This window comes from Quercus lobata, chromosome 6 (assembly GCF_001633185.2).
Source record: "Quercus lobata isolate SW786 chromosome 6, ValleyOak3.0 Primary Assembly, whole genome shotgun sequence".
Lineage (NCBI taxonomy): Eukaryota > Viridiplantae > Streptophyta > Magnoliopsida > Fagales > Fagaceae > Quercus > Quercus lobata.
In genome coordinates, this window is record NC_044909.1 from 29,155,203 (window position 1) to 29,176,720 (window position 21,518).

At 37.4% G+C, this 21,518-nt stretch overlaps 1 protein-coding gene across 1 annotated transcript; it reads left to right on the forward strand.

The window, feature by feature from the left end:
• The first annotated feature begins 12,901 nt into the window (after nucleotides 1–12,901).
• LOC115950586 (cell wall / vacuolar inhibitor of fructosidase 2) lies at nucleotides 12,902–20,987 on the forward strand. Its single transcript, XM_031067788.1, has 2 exons — nucleotides 12,902–13,012; nucleotides 20,405–20,987. Exons 1-2 carry the CDS (start codon nucleotides 12,958–12,960, stop codon nucleotides 20,866–20,868), a joined length of 519 nt encoding a protein of 172 aa, XP_030923648.1. The 5' UTR covers nucleotides 12,902–12,957; the 3' UTR covers nucleotides 20,869–20,987.
• Nucleotides 20,988–21,518: the final 531 nt, after the last annotated feature.

Consider the following 21,518-nt stretch of genomic DNA (forward strand, 5'->3'; position numbering starts at 1 on the left):
CAGCCAGCCAACCAGCTAGCCAGCTAGCCAGCCAGCCAACCAGCCGGCCAGTTAGCCACCTAGGCAACCACCAAGGAGGTTTGCAAGGCAGGCAGGCAGGCAGGCAGCCAGTCAGTCACCTAGGCAACCACCAAGGAGGTTTGCAAAGCAAGCACCCTGGTTTGCCAACCAGGTAGCCAACCAGGCAGGCAGGCAGGCAACCAACTAGCCAGCCAGACAACTAGCCAGCCAACTAGCCAGCCAGCCACCTAGGCAACCACCAATGAGGTTTGCAAGGCAGCCAACCACCAAGGTAGCTAACCAGGCAACCAATGAGCAAGCAAGACAGTCAGCAAGATTAGCAAACAAGAGGGCCAACCAGGCAACCACCATTCAAGCAAGGTAGCCACCTAGATTTGCAAACAAGGCAGCCAACCAACAAGCAAGGCACCCACCTGAGGCAGATAATGCAGCCAAGCAAACAAGCAGACAACCAACAAGTGGGGTAGCTAGCCATTCAACAAGAAAGCCAACCACCCATTAAGCAAGTCAACCAGCGACTAAAGTAACCACTGAGGCAGCCAACATGCAAACCTTACACAGTTAACTAAAACATCTGTTTTAGCTTCAAGCAGACCACTAGCATCTACAGCAAATTCAAGCAGACCACCACCAAGTAAAGCACCCATAGCTCAATGGTTCTTATGCAGCCAGTCCATCTCTCATACTCCTAAGGAAACATGGGACACAAGAAAACCTCTATCTCAAGTATATACACAAACACAAACACAAACACCACCCTTTATACTTACATAAAACACTGGATTAGATCTTGATATGGAGTTTCTATGTATTTTGTAGCCTCGAAAGGGGTTGGTACCACCAAGGGTAGTTAGGAGCAGTCATCTGTCCTCATATGGGAGAGGAGGTGGATTAAGAGCTGAGACATCTGGTACAATGTTCTCAACAAGCAAGGGCAAAGGCAAGGACAAGGGCAAGGTCTTTGGGAAATGAAGATTGGAGAATATGTAAGCAGAAACTTTACTTTACTTTTTTTTTGTTATTGTGCATGTCTGATAGTGGCATGTCACCACTTTTTTGTTTTTTTATTATTGTGCAGAACTTTATACTATAAAATTATTTTGTTATTGTCTTAGTGGGGACAGAACCACCTATTATGTAGATGAAATTTGGCAATGTTTAGCCACTAATGTTAAGTGGAGTCCACTTGTTTTGAACAATGTTTATTATATATGTATGGAATGGTACTCTTGCTTAGATGAAATTTGGCAGTGTTTAGCCATTAATATTAGGTGGAGTCCACTTGTTTCGAACAATGCTTATTATATATGTATGGAATGGTCTTACTTTAAAACATACTTCTTTATGCTTCTTCAATTGATGTAAACAGAATCTTATGGGGTGCATGTCCTTGCCTACCCAATTGATGTACAACATACACAATCTTTATAAAGAAGAACAGATTGCATACCCTATTCAAATTACAAGAACATATTACATAAAGAACACATTACAAGGTAACATTACACATTACATAAATAAGGTAGTATGCTCTATTCAAATTACAAGATCACATTACATAAAGAACACATTACATAAACAAGGTAGCATTACATAAACAAGAACAAATTACATAAAGAATACCACATCACATAAAAAACACATCACATAAAGAACAAATTGCATACTCTATTCAAATAATCAACAACATTACATAGTGCCAAATACATGGAATACACTTGTCAAAAGTGGTAGTTCCCAAAATTATACAATAACTACAACAATTTGCCTTCAAGGCAGACATAATGGTTTTGTTCTAAATTCTCCCATCCTACCAGAAAACATATAAAAAATAGCAAAAAACCCCCATGACACAACAAGTGCAAATTCGTACTTCTATAACTTCTTTTTAGCTATCCTCTCTCTTACCCTAGCTTTTTCTTCCCATTGCTTGGCTTTATTTTCCCTCTCAGTAGCTGCTATTTCCCTATCACAAGCCTCCTTTTCCTTTTCCTTTTCCTCTGCAATTCTTGCTCGATTCTTGTACATACTGAATCTTGCAAGGACAATGGGTGCAACTTCAAATCCACGCTTACATGTTTTGCCATCCAACCACCTAAAGTATTTACAAGTAGGTTCATCATCCTACAAACAAAATCAAATTAGGGTTATTCATAAAGCCAACAAAACCTGAAAACTAACAAAACCAGAAAATAAAAAAGGAAAAAAATATGAAAACCAACTATTACTCACCACATCATAGTAGCTGCACCCATAAAACCTTCTCCCAAAATTGTTCAAGGTCAGAGCAATTCGTAGTCGACAACTGGCAGCAGAGTATGAATGGTGACTGGAACCCGAGTAATAACTTGAAGAAGACATGTTCTGATGCGAACCTCAATCGACACACTTTGAGACCCAACAAAAATATTGGAATACTTGCCCAAGAAAGCTAAAATTCAGATTTTTGATAGAAATCCTAACCCAACGTTTATAATCGAAACGCGAACTAAAGGTATAAGTGTAACACTTTGACCCAATAATTATAATTGAATCACGAACCAAAGGTATAAAGTTTGAACGTCACAAGAAAGAATCCCTGATAAGTTCACAGTTTTTAAAGAACCAAAAGAAGAGCAAAGCCTCACCTTTTGTCTGATTTTTATTAAATTATCCCTCTCTATTACAATGAGTGCATGCTATTTATAAGACGTGACTGAAAATAGAAAATCTAAAAACGTACTAAATAATAAAACCCTAATTAAAAGTTGATTTGGTCTGAAATTAGCAAATCCAAAATAGGAAAATAGCTAAAAAACGTTCTAAATAATAAAATCCTAAAATTAAGGTAGATCTGGTCCGAAATTAGAAGCTCCAGAATAGGAAAAATATCTATTAACTGACATGGAGCTGGAAAATCACTCAGTCATTAATCCACGCCATAAATCAAGCCCAATTAAGCCAAATTAGCTCTCAATAGCTTGAATTAAATTTATTACGCCCTCATCTTTCTTTGGGCCTAGCTTGGAGTGTCCTGCGTTTGAATTAACCCAAATCTCTTGAATCAGTCCATTAAGTGCTTCTTTGATCTTCTTGGATCTTGCTTTAGTAATAGGCCCAATTGGAACATGCAATGGATCCTTGAATGCTTGTTGATTCTCATTGTGTTCAGATTTCACTTTGGCAATCGAAGTACAAAGGGAAATAAATTTGGGAGTTCGAAGGTAGAGAGAGGGAGAAAGCTCGGTCCTTTTTTAAGGTTCTAATTGGGTTCTAATTTTGGCTTATATAGTAAATGAGATTTTCTAACGGAAATGGCAGAGGTGGGTAACGGGGGTCTAACGAAGGCCATCTCAGGCGGGTAAAGTGACAACTTTTAAACCACGGGTGAACATTGTTAAAACGGGCCAAACCACAAGTGGGTAAAGTGCAATTTCCCTTTTTCATTATATTTTATGTCTCTCTCCTCTTTTCTCTCCTTTTTCTTCTTTACATAAAACATAAAAGAAAACCATTACACCTATAGTCACAAAAAAAGCCACAAATCCATGTGAACATACACCCACAAATTCGCTAGCCTTCCACTACTAACCCTCTTTCTTTTGTTGGGTTCTCTAAAAAAAAAACCCAGATTTGCAAGTAAAGAAAAAAAAAATCTGCAAAAATAAAACCCAGCAATCTGTTCAAATTTTTTGGGTTTAATGGATTTGTGGGTTAATGGGTTAATACTGCTACAGCCATAGATCCAGCAACGAACCCAACTCTGTTCAAAACGGCACCACTCTGAGCCGGTCTAGGAGCTTCAGCAGGTGGAGTACTGCTGTGTTGGCGACAACGTTGAAGAAACAAATAGAGAATGAAGAAACAAATAAATTTTTCCTTTTCTTCAGTTTCTCAGCAAACAAATAGAGAATGAAGAAACAGAATTTCAATAATCTCTTTGCAATCAACTGAAGCAAGTAAACTAATCACATTTAAATTTCACTGACACAGTAACCTTTTATTCCTTTTCCTTCATTTTCTCAGGAAACAAACAGAGAATAAGGAAATAAAATTTCCAAAATCTCCCCAGAAACTTTGAAGAAAGCGACCATTCTCACTGACACACACTAACTTTCTATTTTCCTTTCCTTCAGTTTCTTAGCAACCAATCAGAGAATAAAGACACCGAATTTCTGCAATCTCTCTAAAAACTTTTGTTATTATTATTTTGGGATAATTACACATAACCCACCTGTGGTTTGGGCGAAAATCACTTTGCCCACCCGTGATTTGAAAAGTATCACTTAACCCACCTGAGGTGTGTTTCTGTCACTCTCCGTAACCCACCTCGGTCTCTGCCGTTACAAAAACACCTTTTAACCCCAAAACAGAACATAACGAGAATCAAAACCCCCAAAACTCAAACACTTTTCGAGAGAGAGACCCAAGGTGCAATCAGGCTTGTTCTTCGTGGTTTGGAGCATCTGGAGAGGGAGAAAACACTTGTTTTGCATCATCGAACCTAGGTAAGGTATGTGTGATTGTTTTTCATCTGCATTTGGGTTCTTGATGTCATTTTTTTATTGTGACCCACCCACGTAGTTAGGTTTTGCTGTTCAACTGCACAATAAAAATTTTTTTGTATGTTAAATGTGCATTTTGCTATTTATGTGTAGAATCGCTTAGGATATGCATTTTGCTATGGTTGTTTCTATAATGCATATACCTAAAAGAATCAAGTTTATTTGTCAATGATTGCACTTGTTTGTGAACTATGGGTAGTGTGGTTTCTATGAATTTGTTGGGAATCTGGTTTTGCATGTGCTTTATGTGGTCCTTTGTCCGTGTGTTGTTGTCTCTTTTGGCTTCTTGTCATTTTCTGCATGTCAATGTGTAAACAAACTATTTATTTTAATTGCAGATGGTTGACTTCACATTTGACATTGAAATTTATGTTGGGGGATGTTTTGTGGAGGAGCCAACCATACAATATGTGGGTGGGTCTATACGTTTACTGACAGAGATTGACCCTGACAAGTTGAGTTACTTTGAAATTCGGGATTTACGCCATCTAGTTGGTGCTCCTAAAGAACACAGTAAATATAAGTATTTACTTCCTGAATGTGATCTACAGCATGATTTAAGAGACATAGAAACAGATACAGATGTCGTAAACATGACTAACCTTCATAAGGTATGGCGTGCTGAAAAAATCATAATCTATACTGACATAGATGTGGAGCCATTGGCAGTTGAGTATCCTGATGCAAGGGGAGTGGCAAATGGTGGTGTAGGTGGTGATGGAGGGGGAGTGGCAGATGCTGTAGGTGGTCATGCAAGTGGTGATGTAAGTGGTGATGCAGCAAGGGTTGAAATAGATTTGGATAGTGATTATGATGAAGATGATGAGAATGATGATGAGAGTGATGATAAAGAAGATGTTGAGGATGTTGACATTGATGCAAGAGATGAAGAACAGAATGTTGAAGGAGATGATGATGATGATGATGATTGGCTAAATGAAGGCCTAGAGGGGGATGACTTTGGTGATGATATATTTGCTGCTCAAAACTCAGCTCCACAAAGTTCTGCTCCCAATACAAACCCAGAATCAAGCAATGCACCCCACACAGCCCCAGAATCAAGCAATGCACCCCACACAGCCCCAGAATCAAGCAATGCACCCCACACAGCCCTAGAATCAAGCAATGCATTCCATGTAGACCCTGAGTGGGCTGAGCCAGCCCTTAAGGATGACCTGGTAAGCATATATGGGTCTGATGATGAGTAGGTACCTGAGCAAGTAGAGTTTAATGCTAAGAGTGACATGAGAAATGTTGTACTGAAGAAGGAGATGAAGCTTCCTAATGCAAAGGTGTTCAGAGCTGCTTTGAGGGAGTATGCAATCAAAAAACCTATTAACATCAAATTCAAGCTTAATGAGAGGACCAAGATATTAGTTCACTGCAAGAATGGGTGTGGGTGGAGATATTATGCATCTCAAATAAGTGGAGAGCTAAAATTTCAAATTAAGACCTTGACTGATGATTGTACTTGCCCCAAGTCTTTTAAAAACAGCCAAGCAACATCAGCTTATGTTGCTAAGAGGTTCATTGAGGATTTTAGCAAAAATTCAAATTGGGAGGTGAGTGGTGTACACAACCATGTGATGCAAAATTTATCTGTTGACCTAAGTGTAAACCAAGTGTATAGGTCAAAGAGAAAGACAAAGGATTTGATAAATGGAGATGAGCAACTGCAATATGGTGTCCTTAGGGACTATGCACAAATGATAACCACTGTAGACAAGGGGAGTAGGGTTATACTGCAGACAGAAATGGCTGAGGAGACTTCCTAGCCAAAATTTAAGAGGATGTATGTTAGGTTCAATGCTCAAAATGTAGGATTTTTAGGTGGAAACAGGTCATTTATAGGTTTAGATGGTTGTCACATAAAGCACAGATTTGGTGGGCAAATCTTATCTGCCACTGCCAAGGATGCAAATGACAACATTTTTCCAATAGCTATGGCTGTTATGGAACAAGAAACCAGGGAGTCTTGGATATGGTTTTTGGAAATTTTTGCTGATGATATAGGGAGGCCAGAGGAGCTTCAGTTGGTCTTCATTTCTGATAGGCAAAATGTATGCAAATTTTGTTTTGTTCAGTTACACTTGAATAGTTGACTTTGTTTGCTGAACTAACTTGTTTTGTTTGTTTGTTTGCTTATTTACAGGGGCTTATACCTGCAATAGAGACATTATTCCCTACCGTGGAGCATAGATACTATGTGAAACACATCTACAACAATTTCAAAATTGATCACAAGGGATTGGAGCTGAAAGATGCATTATGGAGGTGTGCTGCTGCCACAACAGTAAGGGAGTTTGAGAGATGCACGCAGTACATAAGGGATTTGGATGAAAAGGCATATGAGTATCTTGCAAACATTGCACCTGCACAGTGGACAAGGTCACACTTCACTCCTAGGGCCTTAATAGATTGTTTGGTAAATAATTTGAGTGAGTCTTTTAATACAATGATATTGAAGTCTAGGGACAAGCCTATCTTGGCAATGTTGGAGTGGATTAGGGTTAGACTTATGACTAGGCTTTACACAAAAAGAGAAAGGATATAGAAGTATGCTGGAAAGTTGTGTCCAAGCATACAAGATAGGTTGGAGAAATTGAAGGTTGAAAGTAAGCCATTTAGTGCTACCCCAGCTGGTAGTTTCCTTTATGAGGTAGGCAGTCAGTATGAGAGGCATGTAGTTGATTTGGTGAAGAAGACATGTAGCTATAGGTTTTGGGATTTAAATGGCATTCCCTGTAAACATGCCATAACATCCATTTATACAAACATTGAGACACCAGAAGATATACCCACCTATGCTACTTCAAAGAAACTTACATGGAGATATACAAGAAGGTACTTCCTCCCATGCCTGGCCAGTCAGAATGGGCTGAGACTGGACAGCCTGCTCCCCTGGCACCTCACATATACAAACCACCAGGCAGACCACCCAAGCAAAGAAAGAGGGTTTCTGATGAGCCTAGGAACCCTTACAAAGCAAGTAGACTGTACAGACCTGTAAGATGTGGGAAATGCAAAAAGGAAGGGCATAATTCAAGAGGGTGCAAGGCTGGCATCACTAGGGAGACACCATGGCAGAAGAGACAGAGACTTCAAAGAGAAAAAGCTATAAGTAATTAGGATTTAAATGACAAAAAAAAAAAAAAAAAAAAAAACCTTGTTTTTAAACTTACAATAAACACTGTATTGAAACTGGGTTTTGTTTCAGGCAAGGGGAGGGGTGCCTGCACCTAGATCTGCACCTAGCCTGCACCCCAGCCACCATCCCAGCAGCCTACCCAGACCTACAACATGATGTTTGCCACTCAACCTTCATCCTCACAGCAAGGAAATCAACCTAGGCCATCTCACAAGAGAGCATGATGGTTCTCTTCCTCAAACCAAAGTTTCACACACCTAGGGAGACCTGGAATACCTTACCAAGTTCTTCACAGGTAACTTAGTCCTGGATGGTTGTGTAGACTGGGATATTTTTTAACAAGTGGATCTATTTTTTATTTTGTAGCCTTCACATGCAAATGGGAGCACTGGTGGTGTGAGGACTAGAGGACAGCTTGCTGCACAAAGGCCACCAAAAATGAATCCAGTAGGTGGAAAGAGGAAAGAGTAAAGGCAAGAAATGAATGAAGCTAGCGGGTACGCATTTTAAAGCTAGTGTGTGGGCCTTTTTTTTTGTTTTTTTTTTTTTTTTGTGAAGACCACTGTTGGCCTTTTGTAATTATCAATTAGTGTAAAAAACAATCACCTTGTTTTGAGCAATTCTATGTATGTGTATAGATGTGTGTATGTATATATATATATATATATATATGTATGTAGCTGGCCTTGGAATGTGCTTTTTTGTAATTAAGGTACAATACACTCCAGGTTGTTATATGGAAGTTGTGATATTACAGTTTGTATGAAACAATATTTGTCCAAACTAGATTATATGAAAGTTTATTTATTGCTACTACAAATTGTGTCCAAGTATATTTTTCTAATATAGTGTATGGAAGTTTTTATTGTGGAATGGTTGTTATGGTATGCACAGCCAAATTATATGGAAGTTTATTTATTGCTACTACAAATTGTGTCCAAGTATATTTTTCCAATATAGTGTATGGAAGTTTTTATTGTGGAATAGTTGTTATGGTATGCACAGGTCATTGATAATTGACCAATAATTCTACCATTAAATGCCTACAGACTAGTGGCATGACCAATAATTCTTCCATTGAATGGTTGTTATCATATGCACAAAATACTCAATAATCGACCAATTCTTCATTCATTGACACATCAAAACATTACATCAGTAGGCTAGTGCTATTACAATGTAAATTCATTAACACCATTGCCATAACTATCTCTACTAACCAATTAACTACTTCAGGGGAAACAATCTAGGTCTCTTCACTCCAAAGAACTCAATTAAGTCAAAACACAACAACATAACAATAACAAAAAAGATCCATGACAAAATGCATGCAGACTTCCACATTCTTTGCTTCTCTTCAACAAACATGGCTTTTTCCTTAGCTTTTGCATAGACAGCTTGAGCCTTTCTCTCCCTCTCCTTGGCTTTGGCTTCCTCTTCAAGAGCCTTTTCTGCCATTTGCCTAGCTTCTTCTGCCATTTCCAGAGCTGTCCTTTCCCTCTCATTTGCAAGTTGGAGAGCACTCTGAAGCCTAGACATCTTCTCTAGAGCCAAAGATGCAGTTTCATTCCCACGAGGACAGGTTGGGTTATCAATCCAAACAAAGAAAGGACACTTAGGACCAACCTTATAACGGTTACAACCCAAGAACCTCCCCCCAAAATTGCACAAACTCAAACTTGTTCTCAAAACACAAGTCTGCTCATTGCACATATGTCCACATGAACCCGAGAAATTACCACTTGATGAAGACATATCAACATAACACGATTCCTGGGAAGTACAAATTTAGACTTTCACACAATAAGTTCACACTTGAAAAAAATCTGAAACCCTAAATCAAGAACAGACCCAAATGCAGATGAACAGCAGTCACACATACCTTGCCTAAGTTCGATGATGCAAAACAAATGTTTTCTCCCTCTCCAGACACTCCAAACCACGAAGAACAAGCTAATTGCACCTCGGGTCTCTCTCTCGAAAAGTGTTTTAAGTTTTGGGGGTTTTGATTCGCGTTATGTTCTGTTTTGGGGTTAAAAAGTGTTTTTGTAACGGTAGAGATCGAGGTGGGTTACGGAGAGTGACGGAAACACATCTCAGGTGGGTTAAGTGATACTTTTCAAACCATGGGTGGGCAAAGTGATTTTTGCCCAAACCACAGGTGGGTTATGTGTAATTATCCCTATTATTTTTCTTCCTTTTGTTCAGTAAATTGTTTCCAATTCCATTAACACAAAAGAAAATTATATTTTCCTTTTGATTTTCTCGAAAACCAAACAAAGGATTAAAAAACAAGAGATAATTTATAGGGTTTTAGGAAGTTTCTTTCTTTTTTTTTTTTTTTTTTGGTGGTTTATTTAGCGTTACCTGTAAAGCGACTCTGGTGAAGTTGCGGGAGTAGATGAAATCGGCAGTAGGGGCAATTTCATAATTAGATTCCAAGTCCATGGCCGAAGATCAAGGTGATATAGAGGAAATGGGTTTGGGGTTCTAAGGTAGAGAGAGGAAGAGAGCTCGTTCCTTTTTTTAGGGTTCTATTTGGGTTCTAATTTTGGCTTATATAGTAAAGAGGATTTTTTAACAAAAAGGGCAAAGGTGGGTAACGGGGGTCTAACGGAGGCCACCTCAAGTGGGTTAAATGACAACTTTTAAACCACGGGTGGGCACTGTTAAAATGGGCCAAATCATAGGTGGGTAAAGTGCAATTTTCCCAATTTTTTTTTCTTATTGCTTTAAAAAATTTCTCTATTTCTTATTTATAAATTTTAATATTGTGTTTTGTGTGTATGTGGGTTATTAGGATTGTTTAAAGAGTTGGTGAGGGTGTGACTGATGCAGTTCATTTTTAAAGCTAGTCGTTTTCCTTTTCACCATTTTTCCTCCATCAGTGATAGATCTCAAACCTGGTGATCATGTTTGCTTTGTTATTAGGATTGTATTCGTCATGCTTGCTTTGTTACATAATGGTAATCCTCATAGATGGAACGATAAGTGAGAGTAGTTATCTCAATGAAACTTAAAGTTCTTTGACAAGAACAATTAGCCAAATAGGAATTAAATAATTCAATTTTTTGGTTCTTTATATTGGACAATATCTTAGCCACCACCCTTTTTCTCTCAAGGCCCTATATCTATAAAAAAAAAATAAAATAAAATAAAATAAAAAATAAAAATAAATTTGTCTACCAATATTTGGATTGCTCTCTGTTGTTTCAGTTTCTAATTTTTGTCAACAGCAAAGAAATTTGGAGTTGCAGAGTTTGTAAACTCAAAAGATCGTGTCGAGCCTGTCCAAGAGGTTTTTTTCTTTAAGTTCTATAAAAGATTATCTTTTGGTGATGTGAACTTGCATATATAAACCTTCAATTGTGTATTAATTTTGCTTTATTCTCTTTAGGTTATTGCTGAAATGACTGGCAGAGGAGTTGATTGAAATGTGGAGTGTACGAGAATTATCAATACATTTTCTGCATTTGAATTCATGATGTAACTTTCTATGAATTTCTAGTTTTCAAATATTATACTAAGATGTTAAATTAAGTCCATTTAAAAAAAAAAAAATGAAGTTCTTTGTGTAGGGGTGGGGTGTTGTTGTATGTGTTGGCGTTCCAAACAAAGGTGATGCTTTCAAAACCCACCCAATGAGTTTCTTGAATGAAAGGACTCTCAAGGGTACCTTCTTTGGCAACTATAAACCACGTTCATACCTTCCCTTTGTTATGAAAAAAATACATGATAAGGTAATTAAGTTGAATCCTTGATAATTGTGATCTAGGATATGCATAACGGGGTGACTCTTCAATTGACAGATACTCCAGCTTTCAGTCTATGACTTAGTTATAGCCATATAGGGAAAGTGAATTTGGGTCTATACCCACATCACCTGTAGGAATCTTAATTCTTAATATAGAACACGTTATAGTGATTAGTGACCATTATATTGGCCTTCAAGTTGCATCTACTAGATTCCTAATTCTTCTATTATCGGGCTGCCATTTCAATAAAGGAAAATCATTGTTTCACACCTTCGGTATACACACTATGTACAAATCATGTGTAAAATGTGGATACTTGGTTTCCACTTTTTAAATGTGATGTGTATGGAGTATGTGTGCCAAGAGCATAAAACAATCACGGTCCTTAAATAAAATACTTCAACTCTGCATCATCACCGAGAACAAAATAACAAAAACTTTAAATCCTAAAAGTTGAAAAGAAACATATTTTATCAGATCATAAATAATTTACTACTTTAAGTAATGCCGCTTTGATCTTAAAAGTGTTATATAATTTCGATTTAGAGCCATTTGTTTGATTTTGATCACTTATTATATAAATTGTCATCCTTCTTGTTGGTGTTTAGGAGCTTTAGCTGAAGAAGTTCATAACCCACGGGTTCCCATTCTTGAAGATCAATAGGCCTCTTGAATAGATGCTTAAAGGAGCTAGCGAGTATCATCCGCATGGATGCATAGAATGAGATTCCACTTTCAATGTGAGCTTAAAAAAAAGGTGTGGTGAGTGTGATTAGACTTTAACTGGTGAACAAAGTACTTCTTTTTCTTTACAATGTGATTTCCTTGCATTCTAAGTGATAAAAAAATTAATGCCTCTTAGCCTGTTTTATAATTAGAATACTTAGTGTTTTGTTATAATTTTTACTGATATTTGGTTTGAGGGAGATGAGAGGAGAGTAAAGGAGAGGAGAATGGAAGATGACTAGAATGTACTAAATTTTAGTATATTATGGTTGCCTTTCCCTCTCCTCTCCTTCCATCTTCCTTTGTTTCAAACATACTATTAATGATTTCATTTCTTTTGTCCCTTTTCATGTTGCTGTAAATTATCCACATTGCAAAATCATATTAGTATTTGGCCCAAGTACAAATTTAGTTTGTACACTTCAGTAGAACCCGGACAATGCACATTCCTAGAAAAAAAAAAACATTGTAATGGACAACTTTGACTACACCCTAAAGGACTAGTTCATAGCTAATAACATGGTTGATCCATATCCCTCATTTATGAATTCTTATATACTGGTTCGCCAAAAGCAAATTTTTACTAGTACATTTTAAAAAATTTAGAGCCGGCCTTTAACATGAGAAAGAATGAGATTATGTAATACTTCAGTTTACAATTTTGATGTTTTTGGCTTTGGGATGATTCTTGGGCATTCTCATAAAGTGTACTATGCAGGAGAGTACAAGACTTCTGTACTAAGAAATTCTAGCTAGTAGTGCTATGCCTGCTTGCAAAGAACAAGCAATACCAGACCCTCTTGTTCCTAGAATTAAAGGTGGTACCTCAGCAAATATGCTGTGAATATGCTTCAGCTAGTTTTGTTTACCATTTGAATATGCACTTCTCTTTTTTCTTTTCATTCCAAATCCATTCCATTACAAAATCTCATAGAAGCATTAGGCAAGCAAATTTTATAGCTTTATTGTCACTTACCTATTTAACCTCTCACATCTTCTCTTGAACTGTAGTGATATCAATTGCTGTGAAAGTAGAACGTGCATCATTTTAATTTTTATCTAGTGCTTCCAAAGAACAAAGAAAATCAAGTTTGAAAATAATAACTTGTCAAATGAGATTTGAGTCCCTGTAGGTTCCTTTTTTTGTAAAATCTACTTGTAAAATGTTTTCTTTTTATTTATTTTTATATGCTAATGTGGCTGTCCAGAGCTCTTTGAGAGCCTGACTATTCCTCCGAGTGTGTGTAGTTTTGCGTTTTGTGCACACTAGGTAAATAGAGGGAAGTTCCCTTAGGGCTGACCTCAAGATCTTGATTAGGAGTTTTGAACATAAAATGTTAGGAATCTCATGAGGTCTTAGGAATTGTTGAAATCAAGAATCCAAGCTCGAAGAAGGATCAACAATGGAGGAAAGCATGCAGAGACGTGAAGGAAAGCATACAAAGAGAAAGTGAATCTTCTAGAGCTTCTGTGTGAAATGATTTCGTATATTAAAATAACTGACTCTGTTCCTTTTATATAGTAGAAACAGAGGACCAAGTCAAGCTCTACAATCAGCCAATACAAAATGACAAGTGGCCTAACTAACTAAGTATAAAACTACTAAACTAATATCTACAAGATAATATCTACAAGATATTCTATGTGACAAATATCTACAAGACTAGATATTTACAATATATTCAACAATGTCATGCTAGTCTAAAATATCTAGTTGTACGTTGTTGCATGGGCAGTAGACATTTTAATACTCCCCCTCAAGATGAACCGTATATATTCATTAGGTTCATCTCGGAAAGAAGATAAAAGAACTGCCTTTGTCCAAGAGCTTTAGTGAAGCAATTTGCTATCTGGTGCTTTGTTGGAATGTGGAAAGTCTTGATAACACCAGCTTGGATTTTATCTCTAATGAAATGACAATCTACTTCCACATGCTTTGTTCTCTCATGATATACCGGATTGGTAGCAATGTACAGAGTAGCTTTGCTATCACAATACAGGTAAGCAGCTTGTGTATGATGCACCCCAAAGGTTTTGAACAAAGCAACTAACCATACAATTTCACTAGTTACTGTGGCCATAGCTCTGTACTCAGACTCGACTGAGGATCTTGAGACAACTTGTTGTTTCTTGCATTTCCAGGAAATTAGAGAATCCCCTAGAAAAACACAAAAACCTGAAATAGATCTTCTTGTATCAATGCAAGCTGCCCAGTCAGCATCACAGTAAGCCTTTAGTTGTATACTTGAATCTGCAGAGAGAAACAAACCCTGCCCTGGTGTTTTCTTCAAGTATTTGATGATTCTATATGCTGCTTGTAAATGAGGGACTTTAGAAGAGCTAAGAAATTGGCTCAATTTATGCACTGAATAGCATATATCAGGTCTAGTCAAAGTTAAGTAAAGAAGTTTGCTAATTAGTCTTCTATACTGTGACACATCTAATATGGATTGACCAACAGAGTTGCTGAATTTTGCAGATGGCTCCATAGGTGTGCTTGCAGGTTTACTAGCCAACAAACCTGTATCAGCAAGAAGATCCAAGGTATATTTTCTCTGACATAAAGAGATACCTTTGGTAGTCCTAGCCACCTCAAGTCCAAGGAAATACTTCAATGTACCAAGATCCTTAAGCTTGAACTTACTATCCAAAAACTGTTTGAAAGAATTCACTGCATCCACATCATTGCTTGCAATCAAGATGTCATCAACATATACCAAAATGATAATGATAGAGCATCCCTGAACTCTAGTGAAGACTGAATAGTCAGATTTGGATTATACAAACCCATGATCAACAATTGTGGTAGACAATTTAGCAAACCATTGTCTGCTAGCTTGTTTAAGTCCATACAATGACTTGAGCAATTTACAGACCCCCCCCCCCTTGCTGCCAAAACCAGGTGGTGGATGCATGTAGACCTCCTCATGAAGATCACCATGGAGGAAAGCATTATTGACATCAAGCTGTGTCAAATGCCAACCAGAAATTGCAGCAAGAGCAAGTAAGGTTCTGATTGTGACAAACTTAACCACAGGAGAAAAGGTCTCAAAAAAATCAATGCCCTCAGTTTGAGTAAACCCCTTAGCCACCAAACGAGCCTTATACCTCTCCACAGAACCATCAGCTTTCAACTTCACTTTGTAAACCCATTTACACCCAATGGGAACCTTACCAGGAGGAAGGGGACACATAACCCAAGAGTTGTTAGCCTTAAGAGCATCAAACTCAGCTTGCATTGCCTCTTGCCATCTAGGATCCAAGATGGCTTCAACATAAGAATCAGGCTCCTTAGAAACAGAAAGGGAAATGACAAAAGCTCTATGACAGGTAGAAAGTTTATCATAAGTCAAAGTGGATGAAATGGGGTAGAGAATACCTGAAGGAGCAGAAGTACTGGAATTAAGAGGTTGAGTAAGTGAAGCTGAAGCTAACACATGTGAAGAAGCTAGATTGCAATGATAATGAAGGAGATAAGAGGGTGCTTTGTGAGGTCTAGAAGACTTTCTTTGAGGCTAAGGTAAATGAGGAGAAACAAAAGTGGGAAGCACAGGTAAAGTAGGATCAGAATGAGGTTTCTCTAAGGTAGAAGGAGGAGACACAAGATCTGGAAACTCATTAGGAGGGGTTGCAATGTCTGTGGTAAAAGCAGGAGTGAATTCTACAGAAACAGGAAGAGTGAAAGATTCTGCAGAAACAGGTTGGGATGGAAAGACTGAATCAGAGGGTGTTAAAGAAGGAATGGGGTTGGATTTAGAAGTCCAATGTTTAAAAGGAAAACAGGACTCTTTGAAGACAACATCCCTGGAGACAAAACAAGTCCTAGAAGCCAAATCATAAAGCTTGTATCCTTTGGTACCAAAAGGATAACCAAGAAAAATACAAGCCTTGGCCCTGGGATCAAATTTGGACCTGTCTCTAGCCAAGGTAGAAGCATAACAAAGGCATCCAAAAGATTTAAGATGAATATATGAAGGAGGCTTACCTAGAAATATTTGAAATGAAGTGAGATCATGCAAAATAGGACTAGGAATTCTATTAATCAGGTAAGTTGCAGTGAGAACACAATCACCCCAAAACTTCAAAGGAAGATTAGCTTGAAATCTCAAAGCTCTAGCAACAGCAAGAAGATGCTGATGCTTCCTTTCAACCACTGAGTTTTGCTGTGGTGTTTCTACACAACTAAGCTAGTGTATGATGCATTTAAAAGCATAAAAAGAGTTTAAAGCAAACTCAGGTCCATTATCAGATCTAAGCATCTTAATAGGAACCTTAAATTGTGTAAAAATCATATTATCAAAGGTTTGAATTAAGCATGAAGTCTCAGACTTGTGTTTCATTAAGTAGACCCAAGTACACCTACTATGATCATCTACTAAGGTAAGGAAATACTTGGAGCCATTTAAAGAAGGAGTAGAATAGGGGCCCCAAATGTCAGCATGAATTATATCAAAACAAGAAGAAGAAGAAGAAGAAATAGATGCAGGAAAAGGCAACCTTTTTTGCTTGGCTAGAGGACAAACAGAACAGTCAAAAGTTTTATTGATATTGCAATTAATGACATCTGGTACAAGAGAATGCAACAAGACTAATCTTTGTGGGGAAGGGTGACCTAACCTACAATGCCATAGACTAGTGTTGTCAACATCAGATGTACAAGAATTGAAACAAAAGGAAGAAATTTTAGAAAGTTTAGCAAGTACAGTAAACACGGATTCAGGTAATGAAGCAGTAGACTGACTTCTTTGTAATGTGTAGAGCCCACCTTGCTTTTTACCCAACCCAATCATCTTCCAGTGCTGTAAGTCCTGAATTAGACAAAATTGTGAGAGGAAGATGCAACAACAAGAAGAGGATTGAGTCAGTTTACTAATGGAGATTAAATTGAAAGAGAATGTGGTAATGCAAAGGACATTTTCTAATAGCAAAGTGGGAGAAACTTGAACAGTTCCAATATGTGAAACCTTAGCCATGTCACCATTGGGCAATCTAACAGAGATGTGAATTATGGAGGTAATGGAAGTAAAGAATTGGATGGAATGAATCATATGGTCTGTAGCACCACTATCTAAAATCCAGTCATTGGAACTAATGTGAGTTGTGACTGTACTGGAAGAAAAAACAGAATATTCTAAAGAAGGAGCTGATCAAATACCTGAAACCTCATGTCCCTGAAGAGCAAAGGAAGACTGAGTAGGCTGAGTGATGATGTTGGCAACTTGGTGTGTGTTAGAACCTCCTTCTAGTGTTGCTTGTGTACTAAAGTGACTGTGAGAATTCAGTAAGCCAAGTAATTGTTGATACTCGGATCGGGTTAAGTTGACACTTTTATCAAGAGAAGCATCAGTTGTTACAACATTATTGGCAAAGGAAGCTGCTTGTGAAGCCTTGTTTTTGAACTTGTAATCAGGGGGGTATTCGTGAAGCTTGTAGCACTTGTCAACAACATGGCCTAAAACACCACAATGAGTGCATTGTGGTCTGCCAGACTTAGTTTTGTTGAATGACCTGCCAGAGCCATTAGTCTTGACTGCTAGAGCAGAAGACTTAATAGTATTCTTCTTGCCAACCTTTCTTTGTTTCTCATCTTGAATCAAGAGAGAAAACACCTTGCCCATGGGAGGAATGGGATCCATCAGTAGAATTTGCCCTCTAATTGTGGTATAAGTTTCATTAAGCCCCATCAAAAAAGACATAACACAATCTTCAGCCTGATGACCACAGGAGCAAGTCCTATAATCTGAAAGTTCTTGCCACAGTGACTTAAACTTGGTGTAATAGCTATTGATGCTCAAATCTTCTTGTGCTAAAGAGCAAATTTCTTGTCTTAACTTAAAGATGTGTGGTCCATTGTCTTGAGAGAATCTGTGTTGCAAGTCCAACCAAACTTCCCTAGTTGTTTTGAAATAAACCACACTTGGTTGAAGATCCTTAGACACAGAATTGAATAGCCACGCTAGAACAGTGTTGTTGCATTTGCACAAAGCAGTGTAAAGAGGATGATCCACAGATTGAGGCTTCAACAGAGAACCATCAATGAAACCTATTTTGGATTTGGCATCCAAAGCTATAAGAACAGCCTTACTCTAGGTGCTGTAGTTCTCTTCAGTGAGATATTGCACAACCAATGATACACCAGGATTGTCACTATTTGACAAGAAATATGGGCTGGAAGAGTTCTCCCATGGCTGAATGGTTGGAACTGTGGCTGTGGTTCTTGGAGTGCTATCACTCATTTCTTCAGATCAAAGATCAAGAATTGATGAACTACAAACAAGGCCAGGAACAAATACTCCATAGCTAATAATGATGAATTCTAAATCAGAATTCAACAAGAACAACAACGAAGGCCTCAAAAATCCCAGAATTCAATAAGAACAGTAACGAAAGATTCAAGATTCTCATAATGAGAATTGAACCAAGAATTGTATGTAAATCTTTGAAGAATTGAAGATTTAGACAATGAATTCAATCATAGAAACTCTAAGTCTCTATTATAAGAATCGAGAATTGAATTTTCAACGATCAAATCAAGATCCAAGTGAAATTCAATTATTGAAACCCTAATTTCTGATTTTAATTTGCTAAGAATTTCAAAGAAAATCAAAACATAGGGGAAAGAAAATTGTGCGCAAATCAAGAGAAAATACAAAGAAATTTCTACTCGATCTGAAAAAATGCACAAAGAAGAGAAAGAATTGAATGAGAAATTGAACTAGCAAATACAGAGTGTACCAAGAATGAAGACTCTGATCTAGTTCGGCTCTGTTACCATGCTGAAATCAAGAATCCAAGCTCGAAGAAGGATCAACAATGGAGGAAAGCATGCAGAGACGTGAAGGAAAGCATGCAGAGAGAAAGTGAATCTTCTAGAGCTTCTGTGTAAAATGATTTCGTATATTAAAATAACTGACTCTGTTCCTTTTATATAGTAGAAACAGAGGACCATGTCAAGCTCTACAATGCTTACAAAACGACAAGTGGCCTAACTAACTAAGTATAAAACTACTAAACTAATATCTACAAGATAACATCTACAAGATATTCTATGTGACAAATATCTACAAGACTAGATATTTACAATATATTCAACAATGTCATGCTAGTCTAAAATATCTAGTTGTTGTTGCATGGGCAGTAGACATTTTAATAGGAACCACTAAACTAGCCTTGAATATTTGTGAGATGTTTGTGCACATTGATATGTACTTATTCCCTTTTCTTACAACCCCACGTGACTACACCACTTCTTTTCTGTTATTTTTCCAGCACTAACTTTAAGAGATCCAATAAATTAACCTCACATGCCCTTGTGAGACTAAAACGGACTTTTGAACCATTACAACCAAGAAATGGGACATGCTATATCAGCACAAAGCAATATTCTTTTTATACGGAATAGTTTATGTTTGGATTACGATTGAAATTAATTATTTACAGAACAGTTTTGAACATCAGGATCAGTACTTGTCAACGACAAGTCACATTCTACCACATACTAATTCAAATGTTGCCCACTCCAATATTGGCTGCTAATGTTTTCATATGAACAGATGACATAAACCTTTGATTTCACACTAGATATTATAAATGTAGAAACAAAAACGGTCCATACATCAATAGAAAATTGGCACAGTGATTTTATATGTTTAGAAAGTTGACAGAATCTAATAATTGGTGGGTCAAGATACTATGTATGCTGACCACATTGTCCAGCTATCATGGCTTCCTTCCCATAGTAAAACAATACATTTCAGAACTCAAAGGACATTGTATTGAGGATCTACAGTTCTCCACACCATTGCCGGTTGTGACCCGTGAACTTGTTTTGACTGCTGGCTAAGTGCCAAACAAGGCCTATTACATGCAACTTGCCTAACTTGGCTTCCAATCAATAAAGTAAATATAATGTAAAACAACTCATTTTCACAATTAAATTAGTGACCGACAACATAAGTCAAAAGACCTAGATCTAAAATAAATAGGAGATATTGGAAAAGAAAGGGACTATTATCACAAAGTCTCTGCTTCCTTGAAATTCCCATCTTAACAAATTCATTCCATCTCTCTTTCACTCCCTCTCTCCATAAGAAACTTGAATCAAAGTTCATCATTCTCCCAAATGGGTTCTACAATTTTCTTGCTCTTTCTTCTCTCCCTTGCATTTCCTCATTACATTTTTTACCAACCATATACTTTTGTGACTGCAGATGATAATCTTATCCAAAAGACTTGCAATAGCACCAAATACTATGACCTTTGTCTATCGTGTCTCAAATCTAATCCCAACAGCCCTAATGCTGACACAAAGGGATTGGCAGTCATCATGGTTGGGATTGGAATGGCTAATGCCACAGCCACTTCCTCATACTTGTCCTTTCAGTTGCTTGGCACAACTAATGACACAAAAATGGAGAAAGTCCTCAAGGAGTGTGCTGACAAATATACCTATGCTGGTGATGCACTCCAAGCTTCTGTTCAGAATTTGGTTGCCGAGTCCTATGACTATGCTTACATGCACATAACTGCAGCTGCAGATTATCCAAATGCTTGCCACAATGCCTTCAAAAGGTATCCGGGATTGGCTTATCCATTGGAGCTTGCACGTAGAGAGGATGGTTTGAAGCATATATGTTATGTAGTTTTGGGAATTATTGATCTTCTTGGGTGGTGATTGCCTTAACCATGTACTGCTTACTCTTTCCCTTGTAATCTTTGTGTTATGTACTTTTTTTCTTCCCCTTGCATTTGTCAATTGTTTCCCCTTTACAATCTATTGTCTAATTGCCTTTATTTGACTTTCTTTTTTTTTTTTGGTAAAGTTTATTTGACATTTTGACTTTATCGGTTTGTGAGTTTGTAATTTTGTGTATCGTGAATATTTTATATTTCTTTAATGTTTGTGTAACTGTGTAAGAGAATGTAATATTGTTGATTGGCTCTTGTCTCTTGAGTGGGGGCGGATGGGGCCATCAACTATTGGGATGTGGGGTAACTGGGGACCTGGGGTTGGATATTTGGTTTAGGGAAGTGGACAGGCAGTAACAGTAAATTAAAAGTAACCGAACAAAACATTATAAAAGGCAAATAAATTAAATTATGTTAGGCATGGATTGAGCTGGGTAGATGATACACAGTAGGGTGTGTGCTAGACTGCTAATAGTTGGTAAAGAAAAATAATGAAATAACTAAACAACAATAATTAATAATTTTATTAATATTACAAATGAACTTATAGTTTATTGTTTATTCTTTTGTTAGAATTATGGACAAATTATAAACTTTATGTATTTGTGTTTTTTTTTTTTTTGTTAACATATGAAT